The sequence below is a fragment of the Chlamydotis macqueenii genome, chromosome Z (genome assembly GCF_036417535.1).
Source record: "Chlamydotis macqueenii isolate bChlMac1 chromosome Z, bChlMac1.mat, whole genome shotgun sequence".
Taxonomy (NCBI): domain Eukaryota; kingdom Metazoa; phylum Chordata; class Aves; order Otidiformes; family Otididae; genus Chlamydotis; species Chlamydotis macqueenii.
The window spans coordinates 67,707,674-67,730,004 of record NC_141593.1 but is presented as its reverse complement, the minus strand read 5'-3'; the positions used below and the strand labels follow the sequence as shown (position 1 = coordinate 67,730,004).

The 22,331-nt window shown below is 41.1% G+C and overlaps 1 protein-coding gene across 3 annotated transcripts in view; it reads left to right on the top strand.

Annotated features, from left to right (window-relative positions):
• The window catches only part of SVEP1 (sushi, von Willebrand factor type A, EGF and pentraxin domain containing 1), a 131,246-nt gene that overhangs the window by 35,637 nt on the left and 73,278 nt on the right, over positions 1 to 22,331 (top strand). For 2 of the 3 annotated variants that reach the window (XM_086770750.1, XM_086770748.1), the window contains exons 4-7: positions 10,791 to 10,949; positions 11,196 to 11,375; positions 16,133 to 16,312; positions 20,251 to 20,448. In XM_086770750.1, the coding sequence (XP_086626876.1) occupies positions 10,791 to 10,949; positions 11,196 to 11,375; positions 16,133 to 16,312; positions 20,251 to 20,448 (717 nt within the window). The remainder of the gene's footprint in view (positions 1 to 10,790; positions 10,950 to 11,195; positions 11,376 to 16,132; positions 16,313 to 20,250; positions 20,449 to 22,331) is intronic. The other variant, XM_086770749.1, reaches the window with a different exon arrangement.

Below are 22,331 nucleotides of genomic sequence, written 5' to 3'. Positions count from 1 at the left end.
AAATAAGTGCACCTAGGACAGGATGGTGATGTTCCTTTTCGGTGTTTATGTATTTAAGTAGCAGGAAGCTATCCAGAGATCCAGGGTGCTTAGAACAGTACTATTTAGAGTAGCACATGCTGTTACATCAGCAGTGATCAAGGTTTACTGAGGAATATCTGTTTGTGATTATGGTGAAGACCATGTCCAGAGAAGCCTACTATATAGTAGTTCTGATCTCTCTAAGCAAAGCATTTTCAGAATTGATTTTATTTCCCCTTTTAAGTAAGGGTCTGATTGCATGCAAGATTTTGGACATAAAAACTTCACTTGCACATAAATAAATTCATAAAAAAATCTCTATTTGTATGGCAAACCTTACACAATCAACTAAGTTAATTTCCCAGAAAGACCTTTTTATAGTTTCAGAATTTGTTGTACACTTTTAGCATGACACATTTTAAAAATATGCAGGAGCATGAGGACATAAATCAGTATCCAAGTTCTAAAAATCAAAAGTACTAGCATGAGCTGATATCTGTAGCTAATAGGCGTGTTTATGTTTGCTTTTTGTATGCCCTCCAAATGTGTCACCAAGGCTAGATTTGATGTGTAGGCAAACAGCAAACGTGTAAACACTGTCTAAAATGCCACTGAGTTTTAGACCAAAGGAGTTTCATTTCAATATATGAATACCATTTCTGTGTATACAAATTGCACAAGTTGTCAGGGTAGATCTTGTGAACTTGTAGCTTGAATGAAGCGTGGGTAGGCTTCTTTTTAAGTTAAGATACAGTGCATGGAATCAGGATTTCTTTGTTTCATTCCTGAGTAAGCTACGTGCTTTGAGACAAAGAGAGAAGTTACCTTCTGTAAAAGTGTATATAGTAGTCTTTATTTTTATGATTGTAAAACGTTTAAAGTACTTTTAAAAGCTCATGAACATGTGTGGTTCAAGTATGAATCTGTTTAAGGCATGCACCGTGTTTTTAACATGTTGGTCTGCTTTTTTAAAAAGTTTTAAAAGGAGGCATAAATGAATTTTCTGTATATTCTCAGTACTGCTGCTGTTATTGAGGAGGATATTTTTGCAGCCAGAATCATTGCTTTGCAGTGATCCTATCTAAATGTGCTGGTCCCATCCAAGGGATGCTCAGCACAGTTGTGGCTCATGGACAGACCTTCCTGTGGAAGACAGTCCTTGTAGGCATCATAAATTTTACAAGGGGTGATAGTTCCTGAGCTTATATTCTTCAGCAGGCAGATTTTTTTCCCACGTTGTGTATGAGAGGTGCTGAGAGGGGATGTTCACTCTAGGGACTGCATCTCCTTCCAGGCAACTTCCTAGTTCTTCTGCCTTGTGGGAAAGGATTCAAGATTCTCATTTTTATAATGAACAAGTTATTTCTACTGAAATACGACTGTTGGAAGTGTTTAAAGATCTAGAGCTAGATCATCTCAAAGTGTCGTTCCAAATGCTGCAGCCTACTTGGTAGTGGAGTTGACAGTTTTAATGTCTGTAAACTCAATAAGTGAACTCTACCCTATGTATCATGTATAGAAGTAGCTAAACTCCAGACTTGTTTCAGCCTGCTCTCCTCAGTGAGAGGATATTTGTACATCTAATAAAAAGATGGAGCAAAGTATGTTAAATAGGAACAAAAAAGACATATAGCTTGTAAAATTACTAGTCATGTTGCTCTGAGAAGGATACTTAAGGAATGGATGAGCAGGTTCAGTGCTGTCTGAAATTAATGCAGAGCACGTGCTGGGGATAACAGGAGATAGTAAAGAGTTGGAGAACATGCTGAGAGTTAGCAGAAATCCTTCCCTGATCCCTACACTAAAAGGCAAGCTTAAGTTTTCCTTTTGCCGTCTTTGTACAAGTCATACATGTCAAATGTTTGACTAAAGCCACTTCCTTGCGTATTTCTTATAATCCTAGCATGCTCCTGCCTCATGGTTTTTTTATGGCACCATACATGTTGCAAACTGCAGAAAGGTGGATTATAGTATCTGCCAAAGGTTTTGATGTTTTTCTCTCCTTAACTTTCCAAAGACATTTCATAGGCACAAAGTATCTGTTCTGACAAATCTACTATACAGGAGATTTAAAAAAAACCCACCTTCCCAGATAACTTAAATGTGACAACAAAAGCTGTAATTTCTGGAGGCAGTCTCTACAGTAGAGGCCCAGAATGTGGAAAATCTTTGAGAAGCAGGCTTAAAGATCTTCGTGTGCAGGTCCAGTGAGGTACATTTCAGAAGCCGGGGTAGTCTGTTCTTCTGCTAGCCCAAGCCAAGCATTTTTTTTGCTTGGAAACACCAGGAGATAAACCCACAACTGTGATTCATTGTTTGGTTTAGTAGCATAGACTTGAAAATTTCAGAATCCTGGGACACATTGATGCCCCACATTTGCAGAATGCAATAGTTATAGCAACAGCCAAGAGACAGCACTGCAAAATAAGTGGAGGGGACTGGGGGCTGTGGAGTTTCCTGCAAGTGTGGCCTCTGTCAGTGTGTCTCCCATGTTATTGACGTTCTTCCCTTGCAGAGGACACTCATAAATGAACTCTGCAGCAGCAGCAGAATGGTTTTTGGAGGCAGGCAGGAGGGTTGGGTGTCACTGCATTCTAACACTATAAGACATCCCAAAAACTTGCTCTGCTGCAGCAGTAAGTGGAAAGCATCAGGAAGTCTCTGGCTGTTTGGCATGGAACAGGGGTCTCCATTTCTTCCATGACACCATGTATTGTCCTTGTAAAGTATATTTTATTTGGCAGGCCGTTGTTACAGGGAATACATAACAGTCCCTTGTTCCTAATGCTTGTTTTAATAGAGGGTACACCTAGCCCTTGGACAAATCTGATTGCGTAGTACTTTGTCACGTTGAGAGGTGCAGGTATCAAGGCAGACAGATTTAGCACACGATAATGTACTGTAACTACTTTCAAATTCCTTCCTCATGAAAGTTTTTACTTCTGTTTAGTAAAATAACTAAGCTTTATTGTCAGTTCCAATCCTGGTGGCAAATTTAAAACATAACTGATGGCAAATACAGTTACCACAGCACTTGGTTCACACACAGCAAGGTCAGGGTGACATATCTTCTGATTTTCGTGGGTTTTTCAGCTGTTACCAAGGCACAAGAATCTTAGATGAAGTAAAACAGTGGAAGAGAGAGTCCACACTTTTCAGGCTGTAGTTCTTCTCCAGGCACATAAATGTAACTTAATCTAAGGTTTTGGTTGTGCTAATGTTCTGGACTATAATTCAAAGTCATTCTAGGCTCACACTAGATCTTCCACGTAACTTCTAGCAAATAAATAAAACTACAGAACTGCATATGCCAGGTCAAAGATCCACATAACCAAAAAATCTCCTGTCCCTGTATGTTCAGTAACAAAAACTGTGGAAAGAGGGAAAGAATTGAGTACAAACATCCAGTGGTCATTGTTTAGAAATTCTGTGACCTATGGATTGCATCATTTTTAGCAGACACCATCTAGCCAAAATGAGAAGAGCTGTTCATTGTATGCTCTGATTCTGGGACAGATTCACCACTTCATTATGTTGAATGCTTGTCCATGTAAGCAGTGTCATAAAAATAATTACAGTAGCATAAAATCAGTTTGATTAAATGGAAAAGTAGACTTTCTTTCCTCATTTAAGAAGTCTGGAGATTGAGTTACAAAATCTCTTTATGTATTTGTAATTTGCATCAAAGTGTCATTTCATTTAGGCTTTACACATGGGGAGAAATGAGAATTAGAGACTACAATCATCACAGTAGCAGTGTACGGATAGAGCTCAGATTGATGCAGGAGAGAGCATGATATTGCCTGGCTGATTCCTTCCGTGTCCCGCAAAAGATAAACCCTTAATCGGATCCTTCATTAGCATCAAGTGTGGAAAAACCAGCTCATACCAGGGATTACTTAGTAAATGTAGTTAGTGGGAGAAATTATACATTGAAGAAAATATAAAATCCCTCAAATTAATCTTTGAAATACATGGAGTTTCACTCTCCTGTCTCTTACACTGGGATAAATGAAGAATAATTCCATTTCAGTGATTTAGATACACTAGTGTAGTTGGGGAGGAAATTGAGCTTGCCTGCTCTCCCAGGATTTAAAAAGATTTACATTTTTAAGGCAGAATTGTTTATCCTTAAAATTTACACTCATACTTTCAGAGAAAGAGTTGTGACCCTGTGTCACAGAGGAGAACCCTTTGACACATGATCTCTACCTGTTTAAATCCAGACTGGAGTCTGTGCCATCATATGGATTCAATAACAGTTAGTTTAACTTTGCCACTGGCTTTAGTATTTGCAGTTTAAACCAAGCCAAACTGGATAATACGCATTAAATGCTTGGTGAGTGTCTGTCTGAAGTATAACTTGGTTTGTGTTGTCACTTTTGCAATGTTAAATTCTTCTGCTTGAAGATTAAAATATCAAATTTGGCATTATTGCAGGCAGGCAGAGCAGAAGAATTTCTGCTGAATTCAAAGTCTATCCTGTGATTTTTTGGTTACCTTTCCTAACTTTCCATGTCCATTGTTCAGCTTCAGGCCATGTCTTGACATATAATTATACTGTGAATGCATATGCATTGACTGAAATGCTTTTATGCCTACCCTGTGGGTCTTTGTTTCTAGCAAACTTGTATTTCCTTTCAGATTATTTCTCTTCTGTGCGCAACTTAATTTTTTTTGTCAATAAAGGACTAAGAAAGTGTGTTCCACTGGTGGTCTAAGAAGTCATCAAGCCCTGTAGTGTTCGAAAACAGAAGAGACATGCTGGATTGTCTTAGATTTTTTCAGTTAGTTGTATACCCTAGAAGAGCATAACTGAGGGGGAAAATACAGCAGCCACACCGAAGTCGGCATGTATTATTTCATGCCCATTTCTGATCAGAAGATTATTACACTGTGATTACTATGGACAATAGAATCTGAATGTGAATCATTGGTGAATATCCACGATTTGGTGAAGGCAGGTTGTTGTTGATGACAGCTTCAATACGAGCCATCTTTGTGTGCTTGGGGAGTTTGGGATCTGTGCTTGTTTGAGTTAGCACACTAATCCCTGCTTCCAGATATCCTTTCATTCCTATAACAAAGAGATAATCTTCTGATGTAACTCAGTATTCACTACTCTGCTCTCAAGAGGAGAATTACATTGAACAAAAAGCATTTCCTTGCTCCTCCCCTCGCTTCTGGGCACACAGCAATGTGGTTCACATATGGGCAGCAGTTAAATCTTTTGTTGAGAAGATCATATTTGCAGATGTGCACCTAAGCGTCCTGTCTTTTTAAAGGCTGATACCGGTAAAATTGTTTCCCCGTTTCTAAAATTCTTGCCTTTTTTGTCATTCTTGACAGTGCCAGATTGGTTTCTATTTACACTGGGGTTGTCGTGGTTTTGTTAGTGAGGGGGGGCCTAAGGTGGTAGCTTCTGTAGGAAACTGCTAGAAGTCGCTCCCCTTTGTTCAGGGGACTTGGCCAGGCCTAGGGTGGACCCACTGCTGGCCAAGGCCGAGCCGATTGGTAGCAGAATGTCCCGTGATAACGCCTCTGCGATAACGTGTTTAAGAATGGGAAAACAGAAAAAAAAAAGAGAGAAGAGAAGATGTGAAGAAGCTGAGTGGGGGGGGAGGCGCAGGCCTATGGGCCTTGCAGGCCTCACCCTCTGGCCTCTCGCCACGCAGCTGACTGGGCCCGACTCGGTCCGGCCCAGCTGCAAGAAGTGGAAAGGAGATGAGAAGTGAATAAGATGTAAAAAAAGATCCTGAGAGACATCTACCAGCCTGTTGTGAGGAATGGCTGCAGACGCCAAGGTCAGTTCAGAGTGAGGGGGAGGAGTAATGCGGCTCCTGGCCAAGATTCCCCTGCAGTCTGTGGTGCAGCCCATGGTGGAGCAGGTTGTCCCCCTGCAGCCCATGGAGGTCCACGGAGGAGCAGAGATCCACTTGGAGCCTGTGAAGGACCCCACACCGGGGGAGGTGGATGCCTGAAGGAGGCTGTGGCCCGTGGAGGGCCCGCTGGGACAGCTGTTCTGAAGGGACTGAACTCTGTGGAAGAGATGACGCACACCGGAGCAGTTCCACAAAGGACTGTGGCCCGTGGGAGGGACCCCACAACGGAGCAGGGGAGGAATGTGAGGAGTTCTTCCCCCAACCATGAAGCAGCGGCGTGAAACAACATGTAATAAACTGACTGCAACCCCCATTCCCTCTTCCCCCCTGTGCCGCTCAGGGGGGGAAGGTAGTAGAGATAATGTTAAGCCTGGGAAGAGGGAGGGGTGGGGGGAGGTTATCTTGTTCTCTGTCTCATTATCCTGCTGTTTGTAGTAATAAATGAATAGTTTTCCCCAAGTGGAGTCTGTTTTGCCCGTGATGGTAACTTTAAGGATTTCTCCCTGCCCTTATCTCAAACCTCAAGTCGTTTTTCCTTATATTTTCTCTCTCTGTTCTCTCGGAAGGTGGGGGGAGTGAGAGAGAGACTGCGTAGTCTGGTCCTGATCAGGGCTGAACTACGACAGGGGTTCATTCACACACTGTTCCGAGACTTTTTATACCACCACGTTGTTGGCGAGGGGGGCAAGCCTTGAAAAAAAATTTAAATTGTTTTTACAGATTAGCACTGGAGAAGATTATCTCTCCCTGCAGTCAGTTTTTACTGGTGTAGAGGGTGTGTTGGTGAGTGCAGACTGGTGACTAGACTGCAATGAAAATTTGGCACTGATAGGTTCTTGGAAGAGACCCCAGAGAGACATCTGTATGATCGGTCATGCATGGGGCCACAGGTGCTCTTCAGATGTGCGTGCCCCTCAGGTTCTCTCTTGCCTCTGAATGCATCGCTGTGTGTAGACTTGGGCCGTGCTGTAGTGCTGTCTGAAGCAGGAGGGGATGGGTCTGCAGTCTTAACTGGATCAGGTGTGGATGAGTCCAGTCTACAGCAGATAGCCAAAGCTCTGCTCTTCCATATCTGAATTTTGAATAATTGTAACCTAAGCTGTGGTCAGACTAACCTCTATAGCTGTGAGGGAAGCACACTGAGGCCAGCGTGCTTATGCTCTGTTCTTAAACTATCTTTCGGCATCACAAGATAGACTATATGATCTCAAATATTTTGGATGAGGCTCTGAGCAACCTGATCTAGTCGGGGATGTCCCTGCTCCTTGCAGGGGGGTTGGACTAGATGACCTTTGAAGGTGCCTTCCAACTCTAACCATTCTATGATTCTATGATTCTATGAAATAGCTCTGTAACCTGATATTATCTTGTGGAAATTTTGAATGTAGCTTGCGTGAAATTTCATAGCTGAATAGATCAAAGGGAGATGTGGGATCAGTGAGCAGTCCAGGGACTCAGGCTTGGAGAAAATTCTACATAGAAATCCAAGACAGGATGTAGTTCAGTTTTTTAGAAAGGAGATGGGAAGCGTTTGAAGCGTACAAGAAGAACCAGGACGTTTGGGAAAATGTGTCTTTCCCAATAGCGACATTAATAACCGTTTTAACAGTATTATTTACCTCCTGTTGCCTCACTGAAAAGAGCAAATTGTAAGTGTAATTTCAGAATGAACCATTTTTATCAAAGACAGATTAATTCAAAGCCCTTAGCAAATTATGGGTTTGTTGTTAAAAATGCCTATGTCGTAGAAGGAGTGATTATTTTTTATCCCATCATTCTCAAAACAGAAAAGAGCTGTTGCTTCTTCATCTAAGGTGAGGCTGCAAGAAAGAGAGAAGTTAGGTTGGAATTTTGTTGTTTTGTTGCTTTTTAAATGAAACATTTCTTTTAGATGTTATTTTATATACCACACATAGAACAGAAGAGACTAATTTGCTTTCGCTGGCATGTGGAGGGCAGCTTTGTTATACAGCAGGTCTCCCATGATGCTTAACTTGCACTCTTTCTTGTATCCTTTTGGATGGACTTCATCACTTTCTGCTGGATACCTATTACTTTTAACAAGGATGCACAGATACTTCCACAAAGTGCGAGAGGGAAGTATTTCAAAGATTTCAGAGTAATACCTCTGATACATAGCCAATTTGGAGATGATCAGCTGAAGCATGAGAGAATATTTAGAAGAGAATTAACGTCCAAGGGCAGGATTTCTGCACAGAAGAAGGGAAAGAAGCTGTAACAGTCCATGAGGAATGTCTTGGATGGGCAGAGCAGGTGAACTATAGGAAAGGGATTTTTTTGCAAGTGTTTTTCTGAAACTCCCGAAACAAAAATGAAAAGTTCCCAGTGCTAATTCTGATTGGATTTTTCTACCCTTTTTCTCTCCTGAAATGCTTCAGTTTGTACTTGCGTCTTCTATTGCTTAGGCATTTTCATTGTCTTTTTTAAAAGTGTGTTTAAAATACAGTTTTGTGAAGCTAATTTACAGCCCCCAAAATCAGCTCTTAACTGCTAGCCACTTGGTTGCATTCTTCCAAATATCACTGGAATTTTTTTTCTGAAAATGAAACAAAAATATTGTGTCTGGAAGCTATTCAAAAGACCATAGTCCTTCTGGAAAGAAGAAGTGCTAACTGTTCATACATACAGGTTGATTTTTTGAGGTATAAGCCATTTGGCTTATGAAAGTCAAATCTCCCACGAAAGGTGAAGAAAAGGAGACTGGGCTTTCTTTTGGTTTTGTTGGGGGTTTTTTTTTGAGTTTGTTTGGGTTTTTTTCCAGTTGTGTAGAAAACAGAAGGTTGTCTTAATAAGACACGAGCCAGAGTGTTTTAGCACCTAACTTAAAGAACAGACCTGATCCAATATCTACCAAAGACAACACTGATATTGCTAGAATCTCTGAACTCCAGGAAATATACCTCCATAGGAGAGATTTGCTCCAGAAACAGAGCACACCTGACTATGTACTGTGTGTGAACCTTGTGAAGTTCGGCAAGGTCCTGTACATGGATTGGGGCAGTCCCAAGAACAAATACAGGCTGGGCGGAGAATGGATTGAGAGCAGCCCTGAGGAGAAGGACTTCGGTTGCTGGTTAATGAGAAGCTCAACAAAAGCCAGCAGCATGCACTTGCAGCCCAGAAGGCCAACCACATCCTGGGCTGCATCAAAAGCAGTGTGGCCAGCAGGTCGAGGGAGGTGATTCTCCTGCTCTACTCCACTTTCAGGAGACCCCACCAGCAGTACTGCGTCCAGCTCTGGAGCCCCCAACATAAGAAGTACACAGACCTGTTGGAGTGAGTCCAGAGGAGGCCGTGAAGATGATCAGAGGGCTGGAGCACCTCTCCTATGAGGACAGTCTGAGAGAGTTGGGGCTCTTCAGCCTGGAGAAGAGAAGGCTTAGAGGAGACCTTCCAGTACCTAAAGGGGGTCTACAGGAAAAGCCTTTTGACAGGACTTTTGACAAGGACATGTAGTGATGGGACAAGGAGTAACGGCTTTAAACTGGAAGAGGGTAGGTTTAGATTAGACATAAGGAGGAAATTCTTTACCATGAGGGTGGTGAGGCACAGGAACAAGCTGCCCAGAGAAGTTGTGGATGCTTCATCCCTGGAAGTGTTCAAGGCCAGGTTGGACGGGACTTTGAGCGACCTGGTCTGATGGAAGGTGTCCCTGCCCATGGCAGGGTAGTTGGAGCTAGATGACCTTTAAGGTCCCTTCCAACTCAGACTATGCTGTGATTCTATGTAAGGAGGAAGGCACTTGAGAATGTTTAGGCTTGTACAGTTCTCTAGGCCATCCAGAGCTACATCAGATGGTATGGAGTGACTACTGAAAGGAGTAAATGAGAGGCTGCAGTGTGCAGGAGACAGTGTGGGCATTAGGAAAAATAGTAAGCACTGACATTATTGAAATTAGCACTTTTTTCACAGGGTTTCGGTATTAATATTAGGTAACCTCAAAATTTTTCCTGAATTTTACATCAGGAGGTATGTTTTTCAGCACAAGTGTCTTTGAGTTCTGTTTCAAGTGGTAATACGATCAATTAATACTTCACTTTATCAGCACCTGTTGACTAGTCACTGCCCTGTTTCTCATATCACCTTTGTGAAATAAATAAAGATTATTACAGTGGATTCCTGAAGCATAGAATTCAAGGCAGAGAGAGGTAAGACTCAGAGTTATGCTGTAATCTGAAGTTCTCAGGTGGGAGGTGCCTTTTCCCTATGCATTTTCCCTGCCTCTGAAGACATCTCCTAAATCTCTTTAAGGCTTGTGCACGTAGATGAATAGAGTTTAAAATATTAAATGGTATATAAATGAGCGCAAAAGCTTCAGGGAGCAGTTGCTTTGATTAATTGCTTCATTGTTTGTGGTTCATACATTTTAGCAAGTGTAGCATGTAGACTGTATATAATCATAATGTGTAAATCAAGGGCAGAGTTTTTTGGTAGCTTTTGTTAGCTTATTACTAAGAATTTGTATACATTAAACTTTGATGTAGTTTTGAATGTCTGAACCAACTTTTTACAGCTGTAAATCAGGAATGTCTTTGTGAGGTTGGCATAGCTTTTATCAGTGAAAATATGGTGTGTCTTCTGGGACTGGGCCTCTTTTCAAAAAGGTTAATCATGGACTTACTGTCAGTCCCCAGGCAGTCACTGGAGAGACCTCCACCGAGTTCAGTGGGCTTTAGTTCACCCTGTAAGAACTTGACAGCACTTTATGTGGAGAATGCTCCTGCCATAAGTGACAGTAGATATATGAGGTTAAAAAAAAAAACAAAAACGAAAAAGAGTAATAGCAGCACACCTGAAAAATTACACTAGCTGTGAAAAGTGGACATCCTCAACTCCTTTTTTGTCATGTTTTCTTTCACTCAACAGCTTGTCCACCAGGAACCTACAAGCCTGAAGGTTCACCAGGTGGAATCAGCACTTGCACCTCATGTCCCGATGAGAATCATACTTCTCCACCAGGAAGTACCTCCATTGAGGATTGTACATGCCGAGAGGGATATCGTGCTGTAGGACAAACCTGTGAAGGTAAGTGTTTCCATCAAGGAACAGAATACTCCTGGAATGCACAATACAGTGCTGGGACAAATTTGTTATTTGTGTTTGCACTGTGAAGGACATGTCAAATTACGTGCAAGATTTTCTGTGTCATTCCAAAACAACAAAACTACCAAGCTGCAAGTGAATTTGGAAATGAAAAAAAATGTTTTCCTTCAGTAGCCTGTTGCGCTCCAGCTAGCATCGTAACTCTGTTGTGGTTATTTAATTATTTAGTTGTTCACTGCCCTGAACTGAAGCCCCCTGAAAGTGGTTACTTTGTCCAGAATGTCTGCAACAATTACTTTAATGCTGCCTGCGGGATCCGATGCAAAGCAGGATTTGATCTCGTGGGAAGCAGCATCCGGCTTTGTCAGCCAAATGGCCAGTGGTCTGGATCAGAGGCTACTTGCAGAGGTATGGACATTGTGTGTTTGAAAAGTCTTTTTCTGCTGGATTAGTTTGTTCTTAACAGTGGTTTTCTCTGCTCACTGCCTAGTTGAGTGTGCAGATCGAATACTGCTAGGTCTTGGGCAAAAGACTTTTCCAAAGGTAAACTCCCACTCCAATCACTCCATTTCCCGCCTTCCTAAAATGGAAGGAGGATATCTACGGTAGAAAATGCAGAGCAGTATTTACTAGGCAGACAGTCTTTTGCAAGTGGATCTACACTCTTTTTCCTTAAACCTCTCTCCATCTAATTTCTATGAGTTTTTTATCTACATTATGTGAATCCAGTGAACCTGTGAAGTAGTCAAACATATAACAAGACCTTGCCAACATGAGTGTTACAGAATATCCATCAGACTCCTGGCATGGACAAGCATTGGCATTGCGAGACCTTAACCATGGGAAAATTCCATTTTGCTTTTTTACAGTTCCCTCTTATGAAGAATAGAAAAGCTTGGGCCTTGAGCATAGTCTTCAGAATAATTTTGAGTGAAGTGTCACTAGGGAACAACTGGCAGTATCCTAGAAGTTCACTGTAAAAGAAAGTCAGCTGGGAAAGAAATAAACAGAAGGTGTGAAAGGGAGGAGACATGGGAAAGAGCATCCTGAAAAATGTTATTTCTGGAGCTCTTAAAAGTGCCTAGGAACACGGTTTTGCTTTGTTATCACTTGTCTCTCCCTAACCTTGGGTTCTTGATTATTTAGAAGGGGAGCTGTATCCCCATGTAGTCCTGTCTGGTATGTCTTCCAAGGAGGGCCTGAAAAAACGGATAGCAGCCTTCATCTCCTCAGCAGCCACAGGTTGTAGTTCAGCGAGTTTAACTTGGGTTGAATGCACTTGCCATTGCTATTCTCCACTGGAAGCTAGTAAGTGAGAAGTCATCAGCTCCTTCTGTATCTCTTGCACTGGCCGTGAGTTCAGGGAAAGAGGTGGAATAGATCTTTGGAGGCATTTGCACTTTATGCCACTACAGCAAACATTGCAATCCCTAAAGAAACAGCAAGTCATGGTTCTGAAAGGAGGAATCTGAGCTAGAGATAAGTTCCTCAGGAGCATTGTTGTATAGCAGTTTATTTCTGCGTACATTGCAGGATCCTTCAGATAATCCTGGAAAATTTAGACTTCCTTTATAGCTTCCAGTGGCAGAAGGCAGGAAGGAGAACCTTCCAATAGAAAATAAATTGATGGCCATTACCGTGAGGGTATCTTGAGAAGCTAGACTTAGAGCTGTTGACTTTCCAGCAGTCAAAACGTAGACTGAACATGTATGCTACTTCAGTTGGACTGGGATACTGGGAAGGAACACCTGCCTGTCAAAGCTTCTGTCACACAGTAGCCTGCAGTGCAAAAAATCTGGGGAAAGCTGCAGTCAGCCACAGAGAAGGGATCCTTCATCTTCACTGTTAGTAGAGAAGTGGAAGACTCTAGTATTTGGAAAACTTTCTGGAGCATTTAAAACTATTCACCTGTTAGGTCTTGGTGCATGATCTTCCTTTAACAGGGAATTTGTCTGAAAGGTGAGGGAAGAGTCTGCCTTGACATACTGTCTTGATGTTGAGTTAATATACTTTGAAGCATTCAAGGGATATATTTTTGTTTTTCTTGTGCCTTTCTCCATCATACCGAAGACTTCCAATTAAAAAAAATATTTAAAAAGCTTACCTTTAGATATGCTGGATCTGCTAGTCTTGATTTGCTCAGACTATGAAAGGGAGCAAGATCAAAGGCATAGTTTATAGCTGTCTTGTTAATCCCAGGAGTATTTTATCACATAAATTAGGAAGAGTAAGCGAAGGAAAATCCCTTTTCATTGCTTTAGATTTTGACATTAAATATTCCTCAGTTATTCTGCTAGCTAAAATCTGCTGTGCTATTAGAAAGTGATTAATGCAGTCATGTCATGCATTTAACAGTGACCCGTGAAAAAAACAACTACAAAGCATGTATTTAATCCAGAAAAATGTATTAGGAGAAAATCCAGAGCAAGTGGAATATACGGTTGTTGTTTTTTTTGTTGGCTTTATGGAAATATTTCTTGCTCGTGGAAAATGCCTTATTGACAAGAGGATCGTTTTGTGTTAAATGCGTGGAACCATAGCCAGGGTAACACGGGCTCAGTTACAGGTTTCTGCCAGAGCCATACGGAGACAGTGAGTAAGTGTGAACACTGAAACACTAAGAAGACAGGAGCACTGCAGCTATGCATTTCTTCCAGGCTAGACTTAGCAGATAGTGGAGGGGAGTGCCTTCTCTGTAGGCACATTAACGCTGCTGAGAGCCTCCCTCAGTGCTCTTAATTCATTCAGGTTTCCTCAATAATGTCATAGAGTTTGGTAGCATTTGGTTCCTTTTACCACTGATTGGGTATTAAAGGCTTCCATAGAAACCTTAAAAGAGAAAGCCCGTTCTGTTGTTTGTAAAGCATGTGTGATTCAGCTATAAAAATATGTCTTTCCTACTCATTCTGCTACGGCTAAGATACAGCTTATTAGGAAGCTGCTCTGAAGCTCAGAGTGCCTCTCGCAAAATGGAAGTTTCAAGATCTTTTTTTATACTTCTAAATACACTTCCTAGAGGATGCCAGTGTATATGCAGGCACAGGAAGAATAGTACTTTCAGAGAGTAAACATGAGACAGTGGTAATGCAAAGATACATTGGGTGCATCTGAATGGCTTTTTTCCTTTCTTTCCTGTCCAATATACATATGTTTTTGCTACAGACTTTTTTTTTTCCCCACTCAGGTGCCACTATGGCTGTTTTCGAAAAAAGGCATTATTTAATGTGTGGTTTTTGTAGCTTCAAGGAGCTTGTAGTTACTGGCATTTATACAGCTGGCTTTCATTTGAAGGAGCACTCAGGGTATCTGCCTATTTATTAGTTTGAGGGTGTACAGTGGTCTGTTCAGTTCATGTGTCCACTTGTAGGCATGTCCTGTCTCATCAGTGTGCGGAGTAAACAACTGGTGGGAAAAGGAGAGAAAGTTGCCAAGCTAGTTTACTTTGGAGTGCTTTTGGAGAGGAGCTTGTGGTTTGCCTCCTACCAGGCAGTAGCAAGGATGGGTTAGTGGGTAAAATCGGCATCCCAAACCACAGCGGAGAAGTCATGCAGGTCTCTGAAGCCACCCGTTACCAGAGCTTGCCTTCCTGCCAGAAGCTGTGGAAAACAATCCAGGGAGAACAGAATTTAGGGAATGGTAGTCTTTTAAATTATATTTTTGAGCAGTCATGCTGTTCGCCTTTGTATGATTTTCTCCCCCTAATAACTATTGAACTTACTGAGCAGTATCTGCCAGCTGTAGCTGAGAGCAGGGTTTTCAGCCATACAAGTTTTCCACTGGTATTGGAAAAACAATAGCTAATTATTGGAGAGAGGCATGAATTATTGAAGAAAAAGGTGCACTAGGACCCTAGTGGGCATCTACAAATTTGAGCTTGCTATCACTCAGCTGTGGTACATGTATCATCATCACATAGTCATTGCTAGACAGTAGATGTGTACACTGAGCTGTTCGAGGGCTGCAAAGGCCAGGCAGTGTCTGTGCCAGAGGGGAGCAAGGGGACAAATGCAGAAGCGTAAGATACTGGCTGAAGAGGAGGAGAGCTGGAGACAGTGCAAAGGAAAGAGGTCCTAGCAGAAGAGCCTGAGTTTACGACACTGAAACAAAGAACATAAATCCAGGCCATAGCAGTGCTACTAGTTTTTTCCTCTTACTATCATTCAGCTGTTTTAGTATTAGCCTTAATTACAGTGTAGCTTTGCATTAAATTGCAGCATCAGGGTTCAGTAACAAAACTGTAAGACAATCTGAGGATCACCCTCCATGCTCCATTTCCCTTTCTACACACGCATCCTGCATAGGACTACGTTCTCCTTGGCATCATGCTGCTTGCAGCGTTTGTGAGATGTGCCAGGAGAAAGACCTTTGTGCTGAGCAGCCACCAGGACTAACTCCGTGGGGAGCCCGACACCTGAAAGGGTCTCTTTTGTCTCAGTAACAGCCTGATTTCTTCCTTTTCATCTCTCCTGGTCCTGTTGTCTATGAATGTCTTGTATTCCTTCTTCCTGTCTCTCTCTTTCCCACATGATGAATGCCTGCTGTTCTGATTTGTGGAGGCTCACACATGTCTGTGTCTACATCAATACATATCTCAGAGTGCCTGAGAATATTCCTGAGCACTGGGACACTGTCATCTGCCCTGTTAGGAAGCTGTTAGCATCTTCCCTCGTTTGCAGTCAGCCCGTGCCAGACTGCCTATTGGAAATTCCCCGAAGAACTCTGAGGCATGGCTAGGGGATTAGAAACTTCCGAAGATACACATTTTTCCACAAGATTCTATTTGCCTGCAGCTGTTCCATTTTGAAGGCTGATAGGCATTACTAGCACAAGCCACACAGTGTGTGCCAGATGCCTTTGATGACTAGGAACATTTCTGAGCACAGTTAGTTTGCTAGCGTGGACATTCATCAGAACTTAGGGGAGCTTGGAAATGTGTGCCCGACATCATGCATCCTGTGTAAGACTCCATTTCAGGAAGAGGAAGGCATCAAGCCTTTGAAAAAAATCAGCCCTGTTCCAGCCCTATTTCCTAAATTTGTACAAACTACTGTAGCTAATGTGGAAGCCAATACCCATCCCACTCCTGAAAACCTGGGCAAACTAGTGTAACTCCGCTGATTCTCAGTGCTGTAGAGTGAACTGTTGGGTTTTTTTACCTTTTGCAGTTCGAACGTGTCCCAGACTTCAGGCTCCTGAAAATGGACACATTAATTGTTCAATGGCTGATACTTCCTATAAGACGGTATGTTTTGTGACCTGCAATGAGGGCTATGAAATAGAAGGAAACACCAAACTCACCTGCCAGGGAACCTCGCAGTGGGATTCAAAGGAGCCGAAGTGTGTGGGTACGTATCTGATCACACTCCGTCTGTTCATGTCAGAGTGCAGCCTCTTCTAACGTGCTGTCACGAATGAGGAACTCTCCCTATTTTAATATCGGGTGAAGCTAAGATAGGAATGAAGATTTGTCTGTGGATGTTTTATTCACGTCTTAAAAGCTGGAGAGGGCCAAGGCATTTGTAAACGGAGAAAGTAGACAGATTATCATTGAATCCTGCTCAAAGAGCTGAAAATAAAAGGCTTTTGCATCTGGTGAACGTTAAGACACTGTCACACAATGTTTTGTAGGAAACATGCAAGTTATAGATCTATACTACAGATTAAATGTGAACAAGCAGGAGTTTGAGTTGCCATCTTAAAGCTAAAGATGACCTCCAGACAAGAACCAAGGTATGTTAGCCAGGTACTGTGAATGCTGAGTAGAGGTGTGGCAGGTGTCATTTTTGCTGAACTCCCAGCAGGAAATAAGAGTTTAGGCACATTAGGGACCAAGCACCTCTAAGGCAGGATTCAGAGGTCACACCAGCTGTGTAAGGATGGGTAAGCACATATTGCTGTTCCAAAAATAAAGGACTGGAGATTTCAGAAGTACCCATTTAGGACTTGTGAGAAGTATTAAATTAGCTTAGAAAGGTAAGAAGGAGAAATACAGTTGAAATACTTTCAAGGATACACTGCAAAAAAAAAAAAGCACAAGCTGGAAGTCCAGCAATTCAGAAGCTGATCCAGTGCTGACTAAAATTGAGGTGAAGTACATATCATCTGGGTCCAGTAAATGTGATACCAGTGAGGTTACTTGGTGTGAACCTGTGGCTATTTTTTATTGCTTCACCACAGAGTTAAATGTCTGGACTTTGCATGAGACAAGAATAAATTTCTAACTGTAGATATGTTCTCTAAAATGATGAAAATAATCCACAAGTATTAATTTATCAAGAGAGTTTGTTAAGAGATCGTGATCTTTCTTCTCTTGAAGTCAGTGGAAAAACTTCAATTAACTTCAAAAGGAAGGGACCCTGAAATCCTGTTGGAAGATTATAATTGGAAGATTAACTGTATTCATCATTTGAATTCATCCTTCCTAGCTTAGCATTTTGATTATTAAAATCCAGCTCTACTCTATATCAGAAGATTTCTTCATACCGTGCAATATTGCCTTCATTCCTGGATTACCCATGGCAATAGCTTATTTTTGCTGAGTCTGAAAATCTAGTATAAAAGTTACCGTTAATTGTCACAGAGGGAAGAGTGTTAGCTGGAAAAGGTCTCAGCTGCTTCTTGTTGTAACTGATATTTAGAACAAGCCTGCTGACATTCTTGTTCAGTATGGATGTGTGGAGTTTTATTCAGGGAAGGATGCAAATCAGAAGACTAATATCATGTCCTCCTCAAAAACTGCCCTTTGTATTAATTTTCTGCATGTTCATCATTATCTTGGAGGTATTCTCCATTTGTTTTTAGTCTGAACAGCTCCTAACTATTATTTATCATCTGCTACATGAAATATACCAGAAATCTTGCTGTATTTAGGCATTTGTAATTGATGACTTACTTATTTCCTACCCTTCTGTTAGAAAAATAGAGTGGAACTGGGTTTGGTCTTTTGCCTTGAAACAGATTTCCTGGACCTCAGGCTACTCTCCTAGCTCTTTTTCTGTATGCTTTTCAGTTTAAGTGTGCTTCAGTGCAAAGGTTACCGTATTTAAAACTTAGCTCACTGAGTCAGTAACACAACCATCTGTTAACCATAACTGACACCGTACCATAACATAGCCTGGGTTGTTTACAATCACTTACGTGAGGTCTGTTGTCATGCATCTTTTTGCAAGAGACTGGAAGCTAATGCAAGTTTGGCTCTTACATATGTTTTAAATTTTTGTATTTTTCATGAAGATGCTGTTAGCAATGAGTTGTTTTGGAGTAGGTTGCATATATTTAGAGATGGCTTACAAACAAAATACCTGCTGAAAAGGGAAGCTTTATCCTTTGTCCAGTTTGAAAAAATAATTTCCACTGTCATGTTCTTGTGTGTTCTTCCCCACTGGAGAAAGATTAATATCCAGGACATTAAAATTAATGAATTTTGCAAGATCCTGTTCTCCTTGCTTTGTTCAAAGTTTAGTGAAAAAAACCACAAAAATACAGATGGCATCTACGGTATTGATGCCACCTAGTGTTGAAAGAATTACTGCACCACGCTTGTAGTTGCAGTTGGCCAATTCTTTCACTGAAACGTGTTTGCAAAGCAGTTGAAGGAAAAAAGCATGATTTGCTTGATAATCTTTTCATTTATTAAAATATTAATATTAAAATATTGACGTTCCTGTTGATGGTAAGAATTCTAGTACAGTTCATCACAGGCAGTTGCAGACGAAAGAAGATCTTTGTCTCTCCTTAGAAGTACTTTTTTCCTCCCTCTCTGTTAATTCTCTATCCATATGACTAATATCATGGATATCACTCTGCTCCTCATGAAGTCCAGACTTTCTGGGGCAACGTGATCAAATTCTGGAAGATAAAAAAGCTAAACAACACTATTACAGGGGTTTTTTTTTCCTGGTAAAAACTTAGCCCACTTAGAAGAGATTCCCTCAGGGTAGATATACCAAAGGTTATCCTGAATGTTTGGCAGATGTTTCAGGATTGTGCTCTACTAGGATTTTGCTAGTATAGTTGGAAACATCTCAACCAGGAGGGCTGTTACTGCTTCTAGAAGAGCTGCAGTTTCCTCTGGTTTTCATGCTTGCACCTTTCGCAGCCATTCTTCTACTTGTTCTCTCTGTAGTATACATTTGAATGCTTTTAGCTTGTCTTTTCAAACATTGTTTTTTTCCAATTTCTGATCTTTCTGCAATTTGTCAGTTACGTTCCTGTGATGAGCAACCAAAGTTAGAGTTTGGAGGTTTTTTTTTCTGATGGAGTTGTTTTACATTGCATAGTCAGCAGTGTCTGCCTGAAGTGAACAAATGTGTTAACATTTGTGATCTTTGCGTCCTGTTGAAATGAAGGGCAGTTATTAATTGCGTGGACTTCAAACACGGTTTTATTATTGAGAGTTCAAGGGGTAGGAAACATTTAGACTCTTTACATTTTGTTTCATGCAGAAGAACCAGTTTTCAGTTACTCACTGCGTATTTTGGGAGAGGAGAGGAAAGGGACATGAAGCGTTCTGAATGTGAATCACTTCTGGGTCATTAAATCATTGCTGAGAGATGAACAGAGGTTTCCCTTCTATAGCTGAGTTGAGTTGTTCCTTGTGTGCCCTTTAGGTAAAGACTTGTCTGTTTTCTTCACTGGCTAGGGAGAGTTATAAATCTTCTCATTGGCTATAAATAATGAAGCATTTTTCTTGTATATTTTTCTGTTACCTGTTGTAAGAAACACTACTGAAAGTCTACAAATTTCATTCATGGGATACCCCTTTTTGCCCTGTTTGTTAATGCTTCTATGTCTGAAGTATAAGTAATGTTTCTTGCCTCATATGGTAAAAACAACAGCTCAAAAATGAAACAAAGCTATTTTGACAATTGAACCTCTTTACGTGCATTGTAGTTTTTGTAAGTTTACATTTTGATGCAAATGATCTTCAGAATTTGTAGTGAATTCTAGTAATAAAATAGTTCAAAACTTCCATGTTAAGCCTTTAAGCAATCAGCAGCCCTTCCTGACTTAATAGGGAAGGTCAGCTGGCATGAAAAGCATGACGAAGAGAATAGCAAACCTAATATCCTGGGTGCTGTTTACTTCATTCAGCACTGGAGTACAAAGCTCCAGGAAGTCTTACAGTTTTGATGCACTCATAGCACATGCAGACTCTTAAAAAGTCTATGTACTTTGTGTTCCCTCTGAGTTGTCCTATGATCTATGACTAAATTTGCAAATTTTTTTGAATGTATACTTTTTGTGTGTCAGTTAAAAGACATGTCCTACTGGTCTGTTGCAGAAATGCGTTGCCCCATCCTCCAGAAACCAGCAGGTGTAACAGTTCTCCCTCCCACATGTGGGCTGGAGCCTGCCGTTTCTGGGACTGTGTGCCAGCTGAGCTGTCCCCAAGGATTCACCTTGTCTGGAGCTAGAGAAGAACTAAGGTGCATTTCATTTGGGAGATGGAGTGCAAACATCCAGGAGGCTCTGTGTAAAGGTAGAGACCAGAACAAAATCATTCCTGTGTACACATGTGTTCAGGATTGAAGGGAAGCACACAGTAAATAACTGGGTGAGGACAGGTTTGAACTGGGGAAAGCTTGATTTAAACAGTCTGTAAGAAGTGTGGCTTATACCATTATAGCCTGGCTGTCAGATTTCCTTGCTGTTTGTAATAAAAATATGGAATTCAGAGGTTGCTTGAGTTCCATCTTATAGTGGTTATCGTCAACTGTGTCTCCTGGGATCCATCTAGTAAGTCTGTTGTTGGGAAGGTGCCTCCTAAAAGACTTGGTGCACAGGTAAATTTGAAATTGCAGAATAGAACTGAAAACTCTTAGCTTAAAGATGGTCAAAGTGGAACCCACACTCCTAGTAAAACAACAATTATAATAGTACTGTTACTGGTTTAGCACGGGTTTGTGTAAGCCCTGTAGTCAGAGCAAATGTGTAAACACTGTGTAAACCCTGGCTGATAGGCAGATTATGGAGGAATGGTTCATTTCAGTTGCCTTTGAACTGACTGTGGCTGTTGACATGCCCTGAGCAACAGTGCACAAGAGTTAAGACCAAAATTGGCTGACACAAGTGCCCGGAGGATAAAGATGGGCGGAAGATGGTTACATGCCTGTTTACCCACCTCTTCTAGAAATGTGAGGTTATTTATTCTCTTACACACATGCACACTCAGTTAGAAGGAGTTTGGCTTTGGATTATAGGAGGATACAAGCAAAAGTGCAGTTTGTCTGGGAATATACTCTTCACCTTTTCATGAACTATTGTGCTCCTAGAACTAATGCTTCCACCCCAAACTGGGGCCCTCGCCAGCCACTGGGGGAAAGAACAGTACAGAAAATAGTTATGGCAGTCATCATGCCAGGTCACTACAGAAACTGAGGTGGGAACTTTTTTCTCTGCAACAGCCAGGGAGATTTTATACCTCTCTTTAAACGTATTATTTCCCATTCTGTGATGTACCACATTGTTTTTCTGAATCTTTTGTATAAACCTGTGCCAAACCACAGTTTTTAATATTTGATGGGATCTCAGCACAAGGCTACAAGCTGAAGTGTTTAGATCAAGATAAAGCAGCATGGCTTGGGTTCAAGCTTTTAGATATTACTAGTGCATAAAACCCTAAAATAAGAGACATCAAGAAACTCCGAAGGTTATTCTTCTGTAGTAAAAATGAGCAGTTGCATTTCAATTGCTTTCATTCTTGTTATTGTCTCTCTCTATTTTGCTGCCAACATATTTGGCCAGTTCAAAACAGCTATTTTCTTTCTGACTTATTTGTTAGTCTTTTTACAGAATTTCACTTTTAAATGGAATTTGCCCCAGCCTTGAAGGCTGTGGTCTGGGGTGTGTGAACTGTAAGCAGTAATTATTTAAAAGAGTGCACTTCTAATAAAATTTTTGTCAGAATGAGTTCAGAGGAAGGCAAAATTACTTGTATTTATTGCTTTGCACTCTTAATTACAGAGGTTTAATTGCCTAAGTTATGTCTTTACTGGAACTATTTAGTAATAAAAATATAAGTGATATCAATTCTGAGTTGTTTTAAAGTCTCTTGGGCATTGATGAGTTCAGAGCTGAATGCATCCTTGTCTCATGAGTCTAGAGACCATTTATCAAACAACACTGCAGCAATAGAATAACCTAACCACAAATGTTGTGGGAGGCCCTGTGCCAGGAAAATGAAAAAGTACTTAAATTTGTCGGAGAAACTTGAGGCTTAAATGTTGGTGGTGATGTTTCCCAAATTCTACCGCCAGTGCTTTGAAACTATCTAGCATTATCACATATGTCACAAGAAGACTATATTTGTCCTACATGTCCTCCTTGTAGCAGGAGTTTCTTAAGGAACATTTCCAGCAACTG